At 40.8% G+C, this 18,736-nt stretch overlaps 2 protein-coding genes across 2 annotated transcripts in view; one reads left to right on the forward strand and one right to left on the reverse strand.

Moving 5' to 3' along the window:
- Positions 1 to 2,591: 2,591 nt before the first annotated feature.
- LOC138203547 (thyroxine 5-deiodinase-like) lies at positions 2,592 to 4,537 on the forward strand. The gene has a single exon (XM_069158502.1). The coding sequence runs from the start codon at positions 3,026 to 3,028 to the stop codon at positions 3,830 to 3,832; it is 807 nt and encodes a 268-aa protein (XP_069014603.1). The 5' UTR covers positions 2,592 to 3,025; the 3' UTR covers positions 3,833 to 4,537.
- Positions 4,538 to 10,132: 5,595 nt separating this feature from the next.
- Positions 10,133 to 18,736, reverse strand: part of ppp2r5cb (protein phosphatase 2, regulatory subunit B', gamma b) — a 37,499-nt gene continuing 28,895 nt past the window's right edge. The window contains exon 16 of the mRNA XM_069158504.1: positions 10,133 to 12,128. Coding sequence (XP_069014605.1) covers positions 12,120 to 12,128 — 9 coding nt within the window. The 3' untranslated portion in view covers positions 10,133 to 12,119. The remainder of the gene's footprint in view (positions 12,129 to 18,736) is intronic.

The raw sequence follows: 18,736 nt of genomic DNA on the forward strand, positions 1-18,736 counted from the left end.
CAGTTAAGATTACAATGACCTTAATAACTGAGATGACAGTGACATCATAGCGTGATCTGTTTATCTGCAACAGTTTACAGTAAGTGTAATGTGAAAGCAGAACCTAGATATATCAAAATGAAAGTGAATCTGACTAAAAAAAATGTTTTTGTTAGTAAGTTAGGGTTAGGGTTAGTCAGGGTTATTGAGCTGTAGTCTCAAGAGGTGGATTTGCTTCAAGCAGAAGATAACAAGAGAATCTGCTATCCTGAATTCAGCTCATTCAAGAGCAGAGAAGAGCCTTGACCAAAATAAGCAACCTCAGGGTCCAGTGAGGGATGAAGAGGCTAAACATGGCGAGGCAGATGACTGCAGTGGTCGAGTCTGACCGTGACTTGGTGCAATTCTTTTCACTGCACTGTAGGCCAGCACCAGAGTATCGAACTAAGTGCAAGCGGCAACAGGTGAAGGAGAAGGGTGGTGTGGAGAAACTGGCAGCATTATTTTGGGTGAGCTGTAGAGCCCGAGATCGAGCAGTTGCAGCAGAGGAAGGAGATGACAAGTGTCTTGATGACCATCTAGGCAGCCTCTCTGCTGAGGATAGGGGCAAATCTTCCTCATGTTGTGGAGGGAAATGTAGACAGAAGAGGGTTTCTGTTCGAATGTTTGCTCAGGATGACAACGTCATCCAGTGTTAACCATGATGATGGATGGGGAGGTCTTGGTGAGGAACACAAGCTCAATCTTGTCCAGGAAGTCGAGCTGAGATGTGTGAGATGGATGCATGTCAGATGGACGGCGATGACAAGAAAAGCTGGGCGTCATCAGCGTAGCAGTAGGAAAAGCTGGGAGAAGAGAAGGGCCAAGTATGGAGTCTTGTGTAACCACCGCCTTCTATAAGAAGGGTACAAGGTGTGTTAGTACAGTACATTACACCTACTGCTTGAAGTTTGATGTGAGGAAAGTTTATTTAACACATAAAAAAGACACACATCTGTCATATGAAATAAAAACTCATGTTCTGGGGAGCCTTAATGTGGTGCACACTTGAAGAAATAAACTAACAATTTTTATAAAATAACTTAATTTGATGAGGTGTGTAAACAATTTAATTTAATATAACTAATATAACTATTTTACTGTCCAAAGGGGGAAAAAAAGAGAAAAAATGAGTTGAAATAGTTTCTTCTGTATTCTCCAACTACAGAACAAAAGCCAACAGAGCTGTCTTGCTTTGCAATGAATTACATAAACAGTAAAAATTCAAAGTTAAATGTTATTTAGGCTCACTGACATTTTTTGAAACAGGAGACTAGTTTTATTTGTTGTTAAAAAATTATATTCTTACATAACTTAGCCTCTTGTAATTGTATTTTATGCCAAATAATATTTCTTGCAGTTAGTTTCTGTGGTGCTTTATAGGGCGCAGATATTTGTTGTGCATAGGAGGACTACAGCACTTCATTCAGCAACTCTTACTGCCTCCTCTCGTCTCTCCCCCTTCTGCTTCTTCCAAGCCACTTTCTTCACTTTTATAAATCATCTCTACTCCTACTCCTGCTCTGTCTCTTCATTTTACTCTGCGAAAGAAACTTACAGAAATACTTACTATAGTCAGCATCACAGGGTGAACAGCGTCACCGCCGTTATTCTCTTTATGCCTTTGATGAAAGCATTTCTCGACTGTGAAAATAGTACTCGTTAAAAATTGAAATGGCTATCGTAACAAGACTGTTTCGGTGGACTTCAAATCATGTTATATTTCTGTGTGCCTGTTAGAGGAGTTGGAGGACACAAAGGACACAGGGAGACAAAGAAAGACATAAGAGGGAACCTGTATGACAACTTAAGAGATATGCACAAAGAGGGGACAGAGGTGGGGCTGGGAAACATGGTCAGACACATGCTGGTATTGATATCACCAAAAAGGATCCAAGCAGTGACGCACTGTACTGACAATGCCTGAGCCTGTGGAAATTTTCCACCTCGGTGGAGAATGTTGTCTGGGTTGGATGAACTTTGACATAAAAATGCAACAATTCAATATTCCATTTCAACTTTATTTACCAGAAAAATCCCACTAAGAAAAAGTGTCAAAGAGAAAACAATATAATGAAGTTATTATAGGATAACGACATAATTTAAAATTAAAAAAAACTCTTTAATACAATTCAGTATGCATTAAAACCTACATATGTTGGACAGCAGTACGAGTCTAATCATTTTTGTCTGGATTTTCTCAAAGGGATGGCAATAATTATAAAGAAAAGAATTAAAACTCAAACGTTTTAATATTCCATTATAAAAATGGTCATAAAAAAAAAAACTTGGACTCCAATATGCTGAACATCTTTCAGTTTTGAAACTGGTGGTGGCAGGTTTATACCGCCTTCTGCGCTGTGCTCTTCTGGAGGTGTTCAGGGGGCCCTGGAGCTGATCGGCAAATGACTCATCCTGCCTGCACAGTCTTGTGTGAGTCCAGCGCCGTCTAGTGGCCGCAGAGGCTCCGACTCTCATCACGAGGAGATCTGAGCCCACAGGCAGAATGAACTGAAGTCAAATGTTCTCCCGACTTTCAGGACCAACCGTGTGCGTACAGCCGACTCAAACTACTGCCGGTCTCTCGCAACCATGCGCAAAAACAGACGCGAACTGTCATGTTTTCTGTTGGCTCCGCAAAGGGACTGAAGACGCCGGCATTCAGGCTTATCTGGGCACCCCCTCATCTCCCCTCCCTCATCTTCCTCTTCCTCTTCCTCTTCCTCTCTCTCTCTCTCTCTCTCTCTCTCTCTCTCTCTCTCTGGATCTTTGAAGCCGAGAGTTGACGGGAGGTAATCCCCACCATGTGAGTGGGCGGTGCGGGGCGGTTCGGGTACCGGAGGCGTGTTGTTGTTATTTTTTTTTTTTTCCTCATTATTCAAATGCAGCTGTACCTATAAAAAAGAGTGCCTGCGTGCGTCAGATAGTTCCCTCCAATGGGTAAAGGTGACTAAAGACTAGTTGTCTCTTTCGCCGGCACAGTCTCGTCCTCGCGGCAGGTGAAGAGATGATGCACGACTCCTGTGGAGTCCAAATGGCGAGGGCGCTGAACCATGCAGCCCTGTGCCTGATGCTGCTGCCCCGCTTCCTCCTGGCCGCCGTCATGCTGTGGCTCCTGGATTTCTTGTGCATTAGGAAAAGAGTGCTGCTGAAAATGGGAGAGACGCAGGACAGTCCGGACGACCCGCCGGTGTGCGTCTCCGACTCTAACAAGATGTTCACCTTGGAGTCCCTGAGGGCCGTGTGGTATGGTCAGAAATTGGACTTTCTCAAATCTGCGCACCTGGGGCACGCGGCGCCCAACACCGAGGTGGTGCTGGTCCAGGAGCGGAGGCAGGTGCGAATCCTGGACTGTGTGAAAGGGAAGAGACCGCTCATTCTTAACTTTGGCAGCTGCTCCTGACCGCCATTCATGACGCGCCTGGCGGCGTTTCAGCGCGTCGTGAGTCAGTACGCAGACATTGCGGACTTTTTAGTTGTATATATCGAGGAGGCGCATCCTTTGGACGGCTGGGTGAGCTCGGACGCACCGTATCAGATCCCCAGGCACCGCTGCTTGGAGGACAGACTGAGCGCCGCTCAGCTGATGCTCACTGAGGTGCCCCTGAGCAACTTGGTGGTGGATAATATGGACAACACGTCCAACGCCGCGTACGGAGCCTACTTTGAGAGACTTTACATCGTGAGGGACGAGAGAGTGGTGTACCAGGGGGGCAGGGGACCAGAGGGATACCGGATTTCCGAGCTTAGAAACTGGCTGGAGCAATACAAGAGCGATCTGATGAATTCCCAAACAGCGGTGCTCCATGTGTAGTTGACGATGCTCTGCCTGCTGCTCTGCCCATTCTGCTTAAGTGTCCAACCCACAGTGCAAAATATTCAAATGCTGCTATCAAATGTTCACACATGGCACATGATATTGATTTTCTAAAGCATTCAGAACTCTTCGACAAATAGCCTAAAGTCATGTTGAAACCTACTGTGCTCGTCTTGACTTTAATTGATTGCTCATCGATTTGATTTCTCTTTTTTTTTTTTTTTTTGTATGGAAAAGTCTTGAATCAGATGAAACTGGATTCAATTGGTAATCACTCTATTTTTCTACAATACCGGTGTGCGAGTGAGTTTGAGTGAGAGAGCGAGTGTGCGTTCAGGCTAATATCTCACTCCGGTGTCTTCGTGAAGTTCGGTTTTTAAAAGGCGCATCCAGAGAACCGACACTGATGTTTCTGACACCGGCAGAGGGTCTGTATTAGCGGGATGCCTTCCTCGATGATCGATTGCCAAACGATTTAATGTTGAAACAATGTAATTGAACAAATGTTTTTTAATAAATGTCAGATCACACGTCAGAAGGTTTACTCTTCACTGTGTAAAAAAAAAAAAAAAAAAAAAAAAATAATAATAATAAATCACACTTAAAGTTCTTCTTTTGGTAATTTTGTGCAGTTTGTTTTTATGCTTGTTTGTGTTTGCCCCGAAGTCTGATGACGTCATACCTGCTTCTTCGGCATTTTTTTTGTGGCGGGGAGGAGGGGGGGTGGAGGAGGGGGTCATGATTCACAGCTGGATATGATTCTTCATATTGCCCTTATTTAGTAGCTTTTTTTTTTTTTTTTTTTTTTTTTTTTTTTTTTTACAGCTAATAATGTAATCTACAGCATAAGGGAACTTTTTGTGTGTGAGGGGGAAAAGGAGGAAATTTGAGTCAAGTCAGTCAGCTCAGAAGATGAGGGATGTTCCATCACAAAAGATAACGTGTGAAATGTATGTGATGATCAAGCAGAAGGCAAAGGCCAGAACATTTCAGCTATTCACATTTGGGAGGAAACCTATGTGAGAGTTTTAATTATTCTCTTTATTGCATTTAAATATTTCCCTTTTTTTTTTTTTTATTTTTTTTTTGGCAGCTGATTTGAGGATTTGAGTCAATCCATTGCAGATCCTTCCCTAGCCATATTTCGGAGTTGATTGACTTGTTTGACTTTGCTGTGTCACAGAGGAGATTAGATCTGGCTGACCAAACACTCCTGTGCCATGCAACATCCGAGGGACAGGTAATGTAATCAGACTACGGGTGCAAACACAGATGACACAGAGTTTTATCAGATCACGGTAGTACTTGCGTCAGACAGCATGGTCTTCCAGGGGATCTTATTTCCATATAGGACCAAGTGATGCTGTGACAGATAAGGACCTTTTTTTTTTTTCCAGTAAATACAAAAATCTTTAGCATGTGCATTAAGATATTTCCTGTATCCTTCAAAATCAGAGCATACTGGATGCAGGTCATTTCAATCTCTGTCAGAGTAATAATCTTATTCGAGTTCATTTTCAATCACTGTGCTGACAAACTATTGATGTCCCTTATTGTGATAAATACATGGAAGACTTAACAGCTCCTAAGATGAGGTCTGTCTAAGAGGAGGACAGTTTCTCTTGCGATAGGTTATCTAAGCAATGGTGCTCTGACTGTATTTCAACAGCAACTCATGAGTCACAAAATGTGACTGAAATGTTGTCTTCTCTCTGCATTTAGTTGGCTCCACTCTGTATTTAAGAAATATCATCCCGCCTTTGGCAAGTTGAACCGCCAACCACTGTAATGTCTTTTTGTGGCTTAACACTGTGAGAAATCATCACACTTTTGCCTATTAGTTTAAAAAAAAAAAAAAGTCACCTAAGTAGCCGTGTCTAATGTGCACTGCAATTTACAATGGCAATGTCCCTCTCTGTTGGCAAATATGTGTAAACATCACATTGCTTCAAATTAAGTGTAAAGTCATAATTGTTTTTGCTTAAATATTATTCAGGTTTTAAAATTACAGCACATTTGTATATCTCCCTTGAGGCAAAACAGTTTTATAGATATGAAACAAAATCAATCTTGACATTGTATTTGATGCAGCCTACAGGGCTAATTATATGTCACTAAAAACAGCAACTAAAACAGACCTTTTTTTCCCAGTCAAATAAAATAAAAGTCAAAGTTTAAAAATAAAAACAACAGACATTTTCTCATCTTACACCGAACTTAAAAGAGCAACAGGCATTAAAAATGGACAGTATGAGGTTATCTGTCAGTAATATTGTAATTTCTTTGTTTAGTGTAATTGTTTCTGTGGCACATTTTCTACATTTGTCAGACAAACAGACACCAAACAGAAGGAGTCAAAATCTTGCTGTGTATACATTTACTGTGTTATGAAATGTGATTTGATTTAAACCAATCAATTTCTTTGTTGTCTTGGCCGCCACATAAAAGATTTTGTAATCTCTGTGAAGCATTTCCCAATTAAATAAAGTTATTAACTGTTAAATAATGAACAAAACAGTCTCAACTCCTTATGCTGGGAAATTCCAAGGGTGGAAAAATGCCAGAGATAAGATCTGATGGTCATGCAGCTGTTCACTTGTTCAGTAAGACTGAGACTGTAGTATATTTTGATGCAAAATCCTATCGAATCATCTACCACATTTGTTGGTGTATTTTTTTTTTCTAAAATTGTCCACTTAAGGCCGCATTAATCAAGAGTTTTACATAAACAATGGATCAAATGGCGTTGTGTAAGGAAATTGAATTAAAACCCACCAAAGTTTCCTCAGCTGTATTATGCGTTTTTGTGTCTTTCAGTTCAGTGTTTTGGTTTTCTGGCCTGCAAATTTAACATCTTGGTTCAGTTTCACCCATCAATACTTCCTTAAAGTTGTGCAACCTTCATCACCCTAGTAACAGTAAACTGTCTTGAAGGAAGGAGGCGAACATCGGTCTTCCGCCCGACTCACGTCCACCCATCAAGGTAATACTCCCATTACGTAGACATCAACTGAAATACGTCACTTCTCTGAGACAACAGGGGCCGTATTCATAAAAATGCCTAGTATTAGAAGTTGCTCCTTGTGATGAAAATCTAAGAAGATTCCTAGAATTATGATGTTTTCTAAGAATTTCCCCTTAAAGTAGATGAAAGTAAAGTAGATTCTTGTAAAGATGAAAGTTGTACACAAAGCATGTCAGCCCTGAAGAGAGCTCTTAATATGAAAACGTTTAGGAGCAGAGAGGAGGACTTTTAAGGTTCTATGATTCTAAGATTAAGATTCTGAAAATGTTTGTGAATACAGCCCCAGATTGTCATTATTTATACGACCACTAGAGGCCGCTTAGCTTTAAGACATAACTTTGGGTCGTAATAAACTGCTCGCACAAAAGAGCTATGGGGTCGTTTTTTTGGAGGACGACAGTTTCCTTTAGTCAGCATAGTTTTTCAGCCACATTAGATTTCTGAAAAAATCCTGTAAAAAAAAATTAGCAACCAGCTGGTGAAATTATCAGGTGACAGAAACAATACTCCAGTTCAGTTGTAAAGTTGCTCCATGTTGATGGGCAACCATTTACTAACACTTTAACCTAATCAAATCAAGAAGGTGATCATCTGTCAATGTGTTGATAGCCTGTTTTGCTGCCAAGTGGCCAAAAAATACAAGTAATAATACAGCTATAATAAAGCAATACAGCTTCAAATCATCAACAACATTAATGTCATCCATCCAAAAAACAAAAACCGTTATCCATTAAAATGTATTTTTTTCATCCGCATATTCAATTACGTTTAACATTTAACGTAGACTTGTTGTCATGTATTTTTAGTCATTGCTTTCTATGGTTAGCTCTGGAGATTAAATATGTGCATGTTTATTATTTTTTTCCACCTGGCTCCACCTCCTACTGAGAGACCACAAGAGGCAAACCTTTGGGCTATAAGAGGTCAATTTTTGGTGCCAAAAAAACCAGCACCCCCTTCTGCTCTGCCTTAAGCACTGACTTATTATGCTGAAATACTCCCTGCTGGTAAATTAATGAAATAAAATTATCATTATTCAGACAAGGTAATGTCTGGCAGGACATCAAATGCCCTGTTGAAATGATATCGCTTCATCCAGCCAATCCCATGACTTCCCATTTAGTTGCGTGCTGTTGAAGTCATATGATGTAGAAAACAAGGTTTGCAACCATGGGACAGTGTAGCCATGTGGAAAGATATTCTATGACACACTTTAGACCTGACCTCAGCAGCCCTTTGGATAACTTTCATTACTTTAGCTTTTGGTTTGGTAGAAGAATAAAAGCAGGAATTTGACTGTTCATCAGGGACAGGTTCACCTTAATCTAAAAGTTCAATAAATATCAGTGGCGGCTTCGATAGCTTTAAGACTGATGCAGGACAACACACCTGAACTCAATAAGACAGAAAAATTGAAGTCTGAGGTTTGCGAAGCAGAGATATTAGTTACAAAGAGTGAAGTGTCATATGTTCTATAGAACTGTACAGACAATATAACTTGGGGAAAGAACATATACGAATAATAAACAGAATGGACTAGACGATAACCCAAGGGGGATTTACAGTCATATTCATATACTATGCACAGCACAGAATAAGCAATAATAATAAGATTAAAAGAATCACAGGAGCGGCGAGGAGTCATTTCCTGTGGGGAGGTGACCAGAGATGACATGATGCTGGTATTTCACTTTCATATGTTCCTATTATTGAAAAGTTGACACTGACACGAGCAGTTCTCCCCAAAAACACAGCCGTATAGGTGGTCTGTGCAAGCAGCTTAATACGACCTGGATTTGCAGTTATTGCGACCTCTAGTGGATGCAGTACTTATGACAGGCGCAAAGCAGGAAGTCAGGTGTAAAGAGTCAGATGTTGGATGGATAAAACACAGGAAGTGCACGCAGGAGACTGCCGTTCATGTCCTTTGTGAAAACAAAAGTCAACGTTGACTTATTTTAACTGAGGTACGTACGTTAACTTGCGCATCTTTATTCAATGTAACTTTTGAGATGTAACTCAACATATTTAATGTCATTCATGGAACAAAAACACTTATTTCAATGCAAACAATGATCTTCTCCTCAACCTGACCAAACTGCGACCATTTCACATGTTGTTGCCATGTCGACAAAGCTTCGCTACTGTCACTGGTACTCTCCAACAGTCAAATATGTCTAATTGGCAAATGACCGAATTTTGTTTAAGTATGTGGCAAGCGGCAACCAGCAGTGACGTCGCCCATTGGTTTGTGAATGGTTGTTGTGAAGCCTGGAGTTTGTAACGTGGTCGGTGCCATCTTGCTTGTTCGGAGCGTTTGGAGCCGGGAGTGACCATATTTGGGCGAGCTGCAGGGGAGAGGGGGTCCGACTCGATCTGATTGGAAACCTGCCGATACCACGTCCCGCCCAGCGATAGCTGTAACCTGACAGTTCATGATATTTAAGCCTGTCGTGAAATTATACTCATACAGTATGTCCAACTTAAAGAGGTCTTGGATACTGATATCACGCCTTCTCTGTTGACTAAAGAGACATCCTTATAAGTGCCATTTTAATAGATGATGCTGATGTTTTTAACAAATTAAATTTAATGTGCCTTTCTATCTACTACTGTTATGCAAATACTTTCGGTGAATCACATTGAAAAGATGGATAATGACGGTGTCATTAAGCCTTTGCAGAAGAAGGGATGATGTAGTTAAAGGAGTGCCAGCCAAATTTCAAATGATGGAAAACCATGTGGAAGAGTCAGTGTTTACCCCACTGGTCAACATACAAATTAAAACCAGTGGATAAAAATTATTTCAAATCAATTTTGCACTAGCAAGACAACCAACTCAACAAATGAGGATGGAGGATTTTAACCCAAACCCCAACTCTTTAAAGAGGGATCTCTTTGCCACCAGTACAGTGAACGATAGACACCACTTCTCTTTCAATGCTGTACATATGATGAGTAAAGATATATATAAAAAAAAAAAGGCAACCTGTCCTTAGACTAAAAATTGAATTTATGTAAGATTATGCAAATGTAGGATGAAGTTATATAATTCGGGCTAAATATGAAATACTGACATAAAAAAATTTAAGGAAATAGCACACGGAAACTTCCATAAACAAGACAAAATGTACAAAGGTTCAGCTGTAACCTTTTACAGTTAATAATAATAATAATAATGATGATGATGATGATGATGATGATAATAATAATATTAATAAAATACATCTCTTAGCAAAGACTAGGACCAGAAGGAATCTAGCCCATCATTTTTTTTATTTTACCTTCATTGTTGATTTCTTTAAATCTGATTTATTTACTTTGCTCAGTATTCCCAGGAGGAGTAAAGTCTCTGATTGGTGACTAATGACATTTCAAGATATTTACAGAGATTTTTTTTTCATAGGTGCTTCTGGAATGCACAAATTCACATTGACTCAGAAATGTGATGTACAATTTAATATTGAAACTAATAATTTAGTTAGGCTTGTATGGAGGATTAACAACTCAAAGCGCAAGAATACAATATTTCCAAATGCTTCTTGAAGCAAAGCTCAGCAACTTTTAAAAAACATCGCTGCTCCATAAAGCAGAGGGTGCATCAATCAGAGAGGAGGCTGCTTTGGAGAAATGGTTAAAAATAATTTGAGTAAGAACAATAGGCAGGAAATCGTAGGAGGCCAATGATGCAGACGATAATTTAGGGATGGAAACTAGATGAATCATTCAGTTAAATTTTTTTTTTTTCTTATGGAAAAAAATGTCAGTCTGGCAGCCAGTCACTCTGCATATCACCTCAGCGTGGCATCTGTATCCTGGTTGCCATGGGAATGTGGTTGCTATGAGATCAATTTATCTAGGGATCTGGCAGTTGCAGATGTCACTGGGTGCTGCTCTCAATAACAAAGCCTTGGTCATATTACAGTTAAGGCTCACAGTCATTTCTTATTCTTACACTGCGACCGACTGAAAAGACTTTAATAAGTGCAGAAAACATCAGTCAAGTAGTCAAGACAATTTTGTGTACTTTGCTGTTGCCGAGAGGCTTCAGCTCTCTTTCAATCGATCTAAAAGAGATATCAAGATGCACTCTCGAGTTGTCGGCGTATCAGATGAACATCCGAAGATGCTCCAGCCTCACTCTTCTCTCCCACCCTGTTCCGCTTCACAGCCTCCTGCACGGCACATGTGTGTCTGCACCGCCGACGTTCAGAATACCACCCACTCGCCCTCCAGTCGTTAATATGCCTGAGTGGCGCGTGAGAATCGATTCATCGCCCAGCTGTCATCTGTGTTTATCACAAGCTATTAAGAGGAGTGAATCCTCACAGGGATAGTAGCTATGGCAGTGGCTCAGGCTGAGCACATCAGGTGCAGGTGTGTCCCATTAGTGCTGACGAGCCTCTTAACGCGGTCCACCTGTTGTCAGTGAGCAGCAGCTGAGCTCCATTACAGTGGAAAAAGGTGGGAAAAAAGCACTGACGGAGTGCAGCCTAATTTACTGATGCAAAAACTATACTTGTTTTTTTTTGTTTTCTTTTTTTTTTCTTTGATAGACAACTATGCAACCGCCATCTGAAATAACCGTTGGCAAACGTAATAATAGTCATAACTAAACTTAAATTGCCATTATTATAACGACCAGTTATAGTGCTCGACTATTGTGGGTAAAATGTGGGTCAAACACTGTTTTATGACTTTCACGTGTTACAATTTTAAAACCAGTATGCGATATGAATCAATTGTTTTGTTTGGTTTTTGTAAAGTGTTGTCTTGCAGTGTTAATCTGAATTCTTGTCAGAATGTTGGCCAGCAAGCGTTTACGAACAAATAACTTGCACAACAATTTGCTCAACCTTGGCCACGCTACCTGGAATTGTCTTCACATTACAATGCAGCGGTTTCTTTTCATACGCTCGGGAAATTAGGAAAATATTGTTTTATTTGTGCCACGTGACCAGTTGATCCATCTCATTTCTGTAGTTTGGTTCGTCACGTTTGCAGATGAGACACACTGTTTGTCAGAGCAGCAGACTGAGCATGCATCATGGTGGTGCTAAAACTGCAGAGTGAGATCTTGGCCCTGGTAAATATGCGTTCACTTGTGTCTTCTGATTAAGCTTGCAACTGCACAACGTCTTCATTTTGCTTCACACCGGGTCCGAACGTTCCTCTCGACTCTTAACAGTAGTACTTTGTGTTTTTGCGCCGCTGTTCCTCTGGGTAGCAGTTTAGTTAAGTTTTTTTAATTTATTTTGATCAGGGACCCTGTAAAAAATACAAAAAAAAAAGATGCTTTATTCCAGGTTGTGGTGACAGGAAATAATAAAACACAGAAAATAAACTGCTATATTTGCTATAAATGGACCAACAGTGTGCAGGCGTACAGACACACACACACACACTCGCGCAACTAGGAATAAACACAAAACAGACAACTTGCTCACTTTCTAACAGATACTGTCAATGGCTAGATTTAACCCAGTCATCGACACCAAGTGTACAAAGAGCAAGTAAAAGCACAGAAGCCAAAAGTGAGAGACTAAAATCACAAATTGTTCAAAAACTACAGTAAATGTAAACAGTAAAAGACAATGCTACTTCTTTACTAACACGACAGAGATAGCACCACATTTTTTTAAGTTTATCAGCCACGCACGAGTGTAAATGGTGTGGGCCACCGGACACTTAAGCCTCATCTTAAAGTCAGATATATTTATCATATTGTGTAAAGTAAGTTAGCCATGTTGCTGTACCCTTTCCGGAAAAGTTTGGCCGGAGATTACCGAACAGCCGATGACCATTTCACTGACAGCATCTCAGAATATTTGTCTCTTCTGTTGTGGAGGTTTGGTGGTTTTTTTTCTCACAAATATAATAAATATTTTCAGTTTTATAGGCTTTACTCCCTGGAGGTATGGGGTTAACACATTCGATTGAAATATTCTTGAGCCAGATTCTCGTACAAGAGTTGTGTTTTTGTCTTACTCTTAATATGGCTTTTGGTTCAGTGATTACAGATTACAGGCTTTCTGGCTGGTACAAAAAAAAAAAAAACTCAATCGTAGAAGCCATTTGGGATTATTTATTCTCAACTGTTGAATGATATCTGTTTACAGATGTTGAAACGGATGACCTATTTACGTAGACAGTGTATAATGAAAGGCTGAGATTGTCTTTGTTTTTATGTTGACATCGGACGTAATCATATCACATAATAACAAAATGGTTCAGCAGGGCCAGTGTGTGGAAAGACTGAAGTGGAACTGACAGTGTCAAAGAGTGAGGTTTAATCTGATCAATGGATGTACTGTTACTGTTACTGTGCATGCAAACATGCAAACATGCGCACTGTCTATTTACTAAATACCAATCATGTATTCCTCTTCCAGTGTTTCACTTGATTTAGGAATTTAAACAACATCAACAGAATCGTCCAAAATCTTTTTTTTTTTTTTTTTTTTAGACCGTAGCACGTAAACAGATTTTATCACCAACTAAATTTACAAGAGTTCGTACTCTTCTCGATTTGTGTTTCAGTCATTTTTCCTCTGGGAGCTCATTGAAAATTGATTTATCTTGCCCGTTTAACAGTGCTCCCATTGAACTAACCATGTTACTCAAAGGAACACAAACACACATAATCTCACCTGCTGCCCACAGTACATTCACCATGTGAGAAATATCTACATACAGCCCGGTATCACACCAAAGTATGCGATACACCCATCAGTCCACTAGAGGTTACCGTGTCGGTGTCACGTTTTGCCTCGCCTATGCGTGAAAAGGACACGCACAATACGACAAGGGTCAAAGAAAGAGGTCATGTGATGGAGTAGAAAGAGTCAAGCCCAGTGAAGTCGGTAGATCGGTTTCTTATAGGTTCCTTATATAATGCAACATATTTAACTCATGTAGTTAATGCACGTTTAGTAACTTATATGACAGGATGTTTAAGGTCAGCAGCAGACTCTGAACAAACAGTAACAAGTGCGTAAGGAAAAAGACAACCGAACTTTGTTCGGCCATGATCTCAAGATTATCTGAATCCAGCAGGGTTTTTTTTTTCCATGTTGTGTTTACTTGGTGAAAAATCTATATGTTTTGCAGAGTATGTTTAGGTGCGAGTCAGTGATTATTGAGCTTTAATCTGCTGCCTGGTGGACAACCTTCTTATTCCTACAGGTACACACACAAACAGCATGGCAATCTGTGAACAATGCCATTGCAACTGCTTGCTTATGCAAACTCAATAGTAAACAGCAAGTGTATCCTGAGTCTTGCGAGGTCACTACAAAAAAAAAATGATCTGTTTATGAAATTTCTCTTCAGATCTCAGAGGCACTTTGAAATCTTGACCACAAATATCCCAAAATGGATTGTTGCACGACCGCCGGCCTGCACGGCCTCGCGTAACTCCTGCAGCTCTTCACACAAGATTCCCAGGGTTGCCTAAGGGAACATGTTCTCAGAAGTGCTTTCCAAGTCTACACAACATGTGCAGACAGTGCTCGCAAACAACCGTGACCTATGAATTAACTGGAGAACTAAGAAAACTGGTGCAAGCAGCAACTAGGACAGGACGCTTATCCTTCTTCCTGAGGGTCGACATCCAGCAGCTTATCCTCCCTCCTCCGCCACACACAGCAAAAATCAATAAAGACAGATTTTTCTGTGTTTGTGTGGGACACTCCAGAGACTGTGGCTCCCCTAAATCAGCTTGACCTCACTTGGCGGCCAGCACCTGGAGACACGTGCTCTATTAGCAGAGTAAAAGATCAAAAGTAGCTGCACCACTTTCATGGAAAGGATCACGAGTTCAGGATTATATTCAGTGTAATCATATTACAGTTTGTGTGCTTGTTCATATTTATGAGTAGTTTCTATTTACAAGAAACTGTAACAAATTGAGCTGATAGCATTTCTTTGAAAGTCTGTTTTTACATGCATCTCAAGTTAATAAAAAGTCCTTGAGATGAGCTTACAATTGTCTCCATGTGCTCCCTAAGTGCAACTATAAAGGGTGAAGGGTGAGGTGAAATCCCCATGTTGTACAAATTATTGTAATCCGTGTGCTCGAGTTTATGAAAAACAGGCTAAGAGACAATTGACCCGTGGCACGTACCTCTTTCCACACAAGAAATGCAGAACACCCACAGCACACAAATGAAACCTTGCACATGCTGAGAAAAAAAAAATAAAAAAATCATTCACCAGTGCCGTCTAGATAAAGTCTCTTATCTGAACATCTCCTTCTGCAAAAGGTTGCCTTCTTCACTTTCTGCATATCCATCTATCGCTCAGCCAAGTGGAGAGAAAAAAAAAAAAAAAAAAAGAGAGCAAAAGGGTGTGAAAGACCTCTGTGTGTGTGTGTGTGTGTGTGTGTGTGTGTGTGTGTGTGTGTGTGTGTGCGTGTGTGTGTGTGTGTGTCGTCTGTTCACCTCCCTCCCTCCATATATCTCCCCGTGTCCTTTCTATTTGCGAATACAACGCTGTGGCTCGCAGTGTTTTTCTGCCCCTCGCATCCCTCAGGTATGATATATCTGACCTTGTGTGACGAGAGCACCGAGGCTCCAGACAGTCAGGTGAGGCTGCACTGTTCTGGTTCATCCGCCCCACATATAGCCAGACGGTTACCTGCGTCGAGCCTTTATGTATCTGCGCTGGCTTCAGCAGACAATGGGGTTGTCCCCAGGTGCCCCAGATACTGCAAGATAATAAAGGTTGTTTTTTTGTGTGTGTGTGTGTGTGTGTGTGTGTGTGTGTGTGTGTGTGTAATCTAGACAGTCACAGAGGAAGACCGTCCTGCTGCTGTGCCCAGACTGACAGGCAGCAGGATTACTGCCGGAGAGGTTACCACATTTTTTTTTTTTTTTTTATCTCCTGAAGTGCGCACACACGTGCACGCACATGCACGTGGAGCATGCAAACAAAACAAAACAAACAAACAAAACAAACAAAAATCACGTTTTTTTTTCTTTGCTTCCACAGCTTTAAATGTTGAATATTTCTAATCAGACAGAAGTGGGGCTGGTTGACAAATGGTTTTCTTATTTATCTGAGACCAGATCTTCAGGCCTCGTGAGCATCGGGATCCTGGTTGGATGTGGACCTGAATGGGATTCTGGATTTGGGAGTTTTATCCAACTGGCTCTTCTATTTAACCCTTTAAACTCATTTTCAGGGTAATTTCACTTTTAAGCTCATATTTTGGTCATTGTTGGGGTTAACCATTCATACTATATCTTTTTTTTGTTTTGTTTTTTTAAGGGTAGTCTAGGCTATCCAAATTTTTCATCATTTAATTTGATAATACATATTTTTTTATATTAGCCTGTATATCAAGGGAACAAAATGATTCTGGTTTATGAAACTGTTGTGTTTTTACATGTATCTCACCAGAAACTATTGTCAGTGGATATATCGTTTTGTAGTTGTGCCGAGGAGACGGTCTAGAATCTGTATATGTGCTGTATGCTGTGAGTAAATATGTGTAATATGTGGTTAGTGCATATCAAAACAATTATGTCCTCACATTTGTGTGATTTATTTATAAGTATTTTCAATGTCGACTGGGCAACTGAATATTTTATCTTTTTATCCATTGATTGATTTTTTTTTTTTTCTTTTTCTTGTCTTGTTTTGTCCAGCCATCAGTCAAAAATCAAGATTTTATTTGCCATAACTGATTTCTAAGAAAACCAGGACAAATTCATATTTAACAAAGACGCAATTTGTTTAAGATAAAAAAATTAATTATAATAATAATTTTTTTTAAAAGAATTATAAGGTGAAAACTGTTTTACTCAAGTTAGCAACTGTCTTTCCTTTGAATGAAAGAAGGACTAGTTGGTTCGTTGTTGCTCGGGTCATTCAAGAATTCAGATTCTGGGGACTTGATTTTTACTGACTGAGGTGAAAAGTGTTTCTGTGTGCTGAGTCATGGTTTCTTTATGGGATGTCAAATAATGAATGGACTTCAGCCCGTGAGCGACTCTGAAGAGGTTTTAGTCTTACATGATACGGGCGAGGAATACTTCTGAAGTTTGATGTTTCGCCGCTGCAGAGACAAGAAGACCTATTTCACCAAACTTTGTGTTGTCCTGTCCCCTCGAAGGAAGTTATTAGCCTTGTTAAAGCCGGATGAAACTAAAGGGAAGACGGCTCTATGTGTGCGTGTGTGTGCGTGTGTGTGTGTGTGTGTGTGTGTGTGTGTGTGTGTGTGTGTGTGTGTGTGTGTGTGTAAGGCAGGATGCCGGTCTGCTGCTGGGCCTGATCCCAAGTCCTCGGCTTTGATGCTGAGGACTTTGAAGTCAAGGTGTCAAGCATCAAAGAATCTAGGACTGGGCTGCACCCCAACCCTCCGTCCTCGGGGGAGGAGGGAGGTGTGGGTGTGGTGGGGGGGGGGGGGGGGGCAAGACGACGACTGTTGAAGAGCAAGGTGCCATTCGCCGCTTAGCTCAAGTGGCTTCAGGTGTTACAGGAACGATGAAGACGTGGATACAGGACCGTAGCGCTAAGTTGGATCTCAGACCCCCCCCCCCCCGTGTGGTGTGATGAGTCACTTTCTGGCTCCTCACAAACACCGCGCACACACACACACGCACGCACGCACACGCACGCACGCAGGTACACACAGACGCACCCACACCAGACTTCCGACTACAGTAATGCAGCGCTGTAAAGCTTTTCCCAAAATCTGATTGGATGCAGTCACAATGGGGGTCGATGCTTCAAAACTTTTGAGGACTGTTTCCATGGCGATAGGTGCTGACATCTCCTGTCGTGACGAGATGTTTTTTTTTGTGGTTGCAAGGACTTGGGGGAGGGAGGGAGGGAGGGAGGGGGAGAGAGATTACGCAGCAAGATTTGAGCGCTGACAGTCAATGGAGGCTCGTCAGAACATCCTGATCAAAAACAGAAAAGAGAAAAGGGAACACACCATATTTCAAGTGAAGAACTACGAGACGACGACGGCTGCAGGCGAAAACAGTGAACTCATGTGACCTCATCCGAGAGGAGAGGGAGCGATACACAGAGGCTTTTAACCACCCACCAAAAAAAAAAAAAAAAAAAACAGACGTATTTTGATTTTTTTAATGACGCATCCAGCCCAGAGGAATATTTCCTCTTAGATAATTGGCGTACAATGTGTTGATAATGACGCAAATTCTTTTTTTTTTTTTGTGACAGACAATTTGCATCCTCATTAGGGGAGGCATTTCGAAACAAGGGCTACGCTGCCACAGTATTACATATCACAAAGTTTGTTTGCAGTAAATTACAAAAGGATTTTTGATCCTGGGGAAAAAAAAAAAAAAAAAAGGCTTCTGTCGAGCGCAGTGGAAGCGTGAATCCATCAAATTAAATACACGGTAATGAATGTATTTGCAGGATTAAAAGCCCAAATCCATGAAGGAGTCTTTTTCTCACCGTGTCGTCAGTGTTCTCGAGGCGGAAAATGCGCGAGTCTATTGGTTTCATAAATGCGCACGGGTTCATTTGGGTTCAGCTCGGAGTCCCAGCAGGGGTGCCAGACACAAGAGGGTGAGTGGGTGCCAAACCAACGCTGTTGTCTTCAAATGAATAGAGGAACTTAAGCGACCTCAGATGAGCCAATTTAGAGAGCGTTCGGGCAATTATGAATGGCTGATGGCAGCACCTAGCAACATCTATAAAAAATAATAGTAATAATCAAAAAAAAAAAGAAGTAAGCAGTGTCCTTCAAACGGTAACTGCAACGCCTCTGATGATAAGCAGAACATGATGACAGTTTTGTCCGGAGCGCATGAACTCATTGATGAAATACAGAATTTTAAAAGAAATGAGTTCAACCATTCAGAAAAAAAAATATGCAACAAGGCTTATTCTTAATA

This window comes from Embiotoca jacksoni, unplaced genomic scaffold (assembly GCF_022577435.1).
Source record: "Embiotoca jacksoni isolate LCO1_2020_lvr unplaced genomic scaffold, fEmbJac1.0.p SCAF_23, whole genome shotgun sequence".
Lineage (NCBI taxonomy): Eukaryota > Metazoa > Chordata > Actinopteri > Embiotocidae > Embiotoca > Embiotoca jacksoni.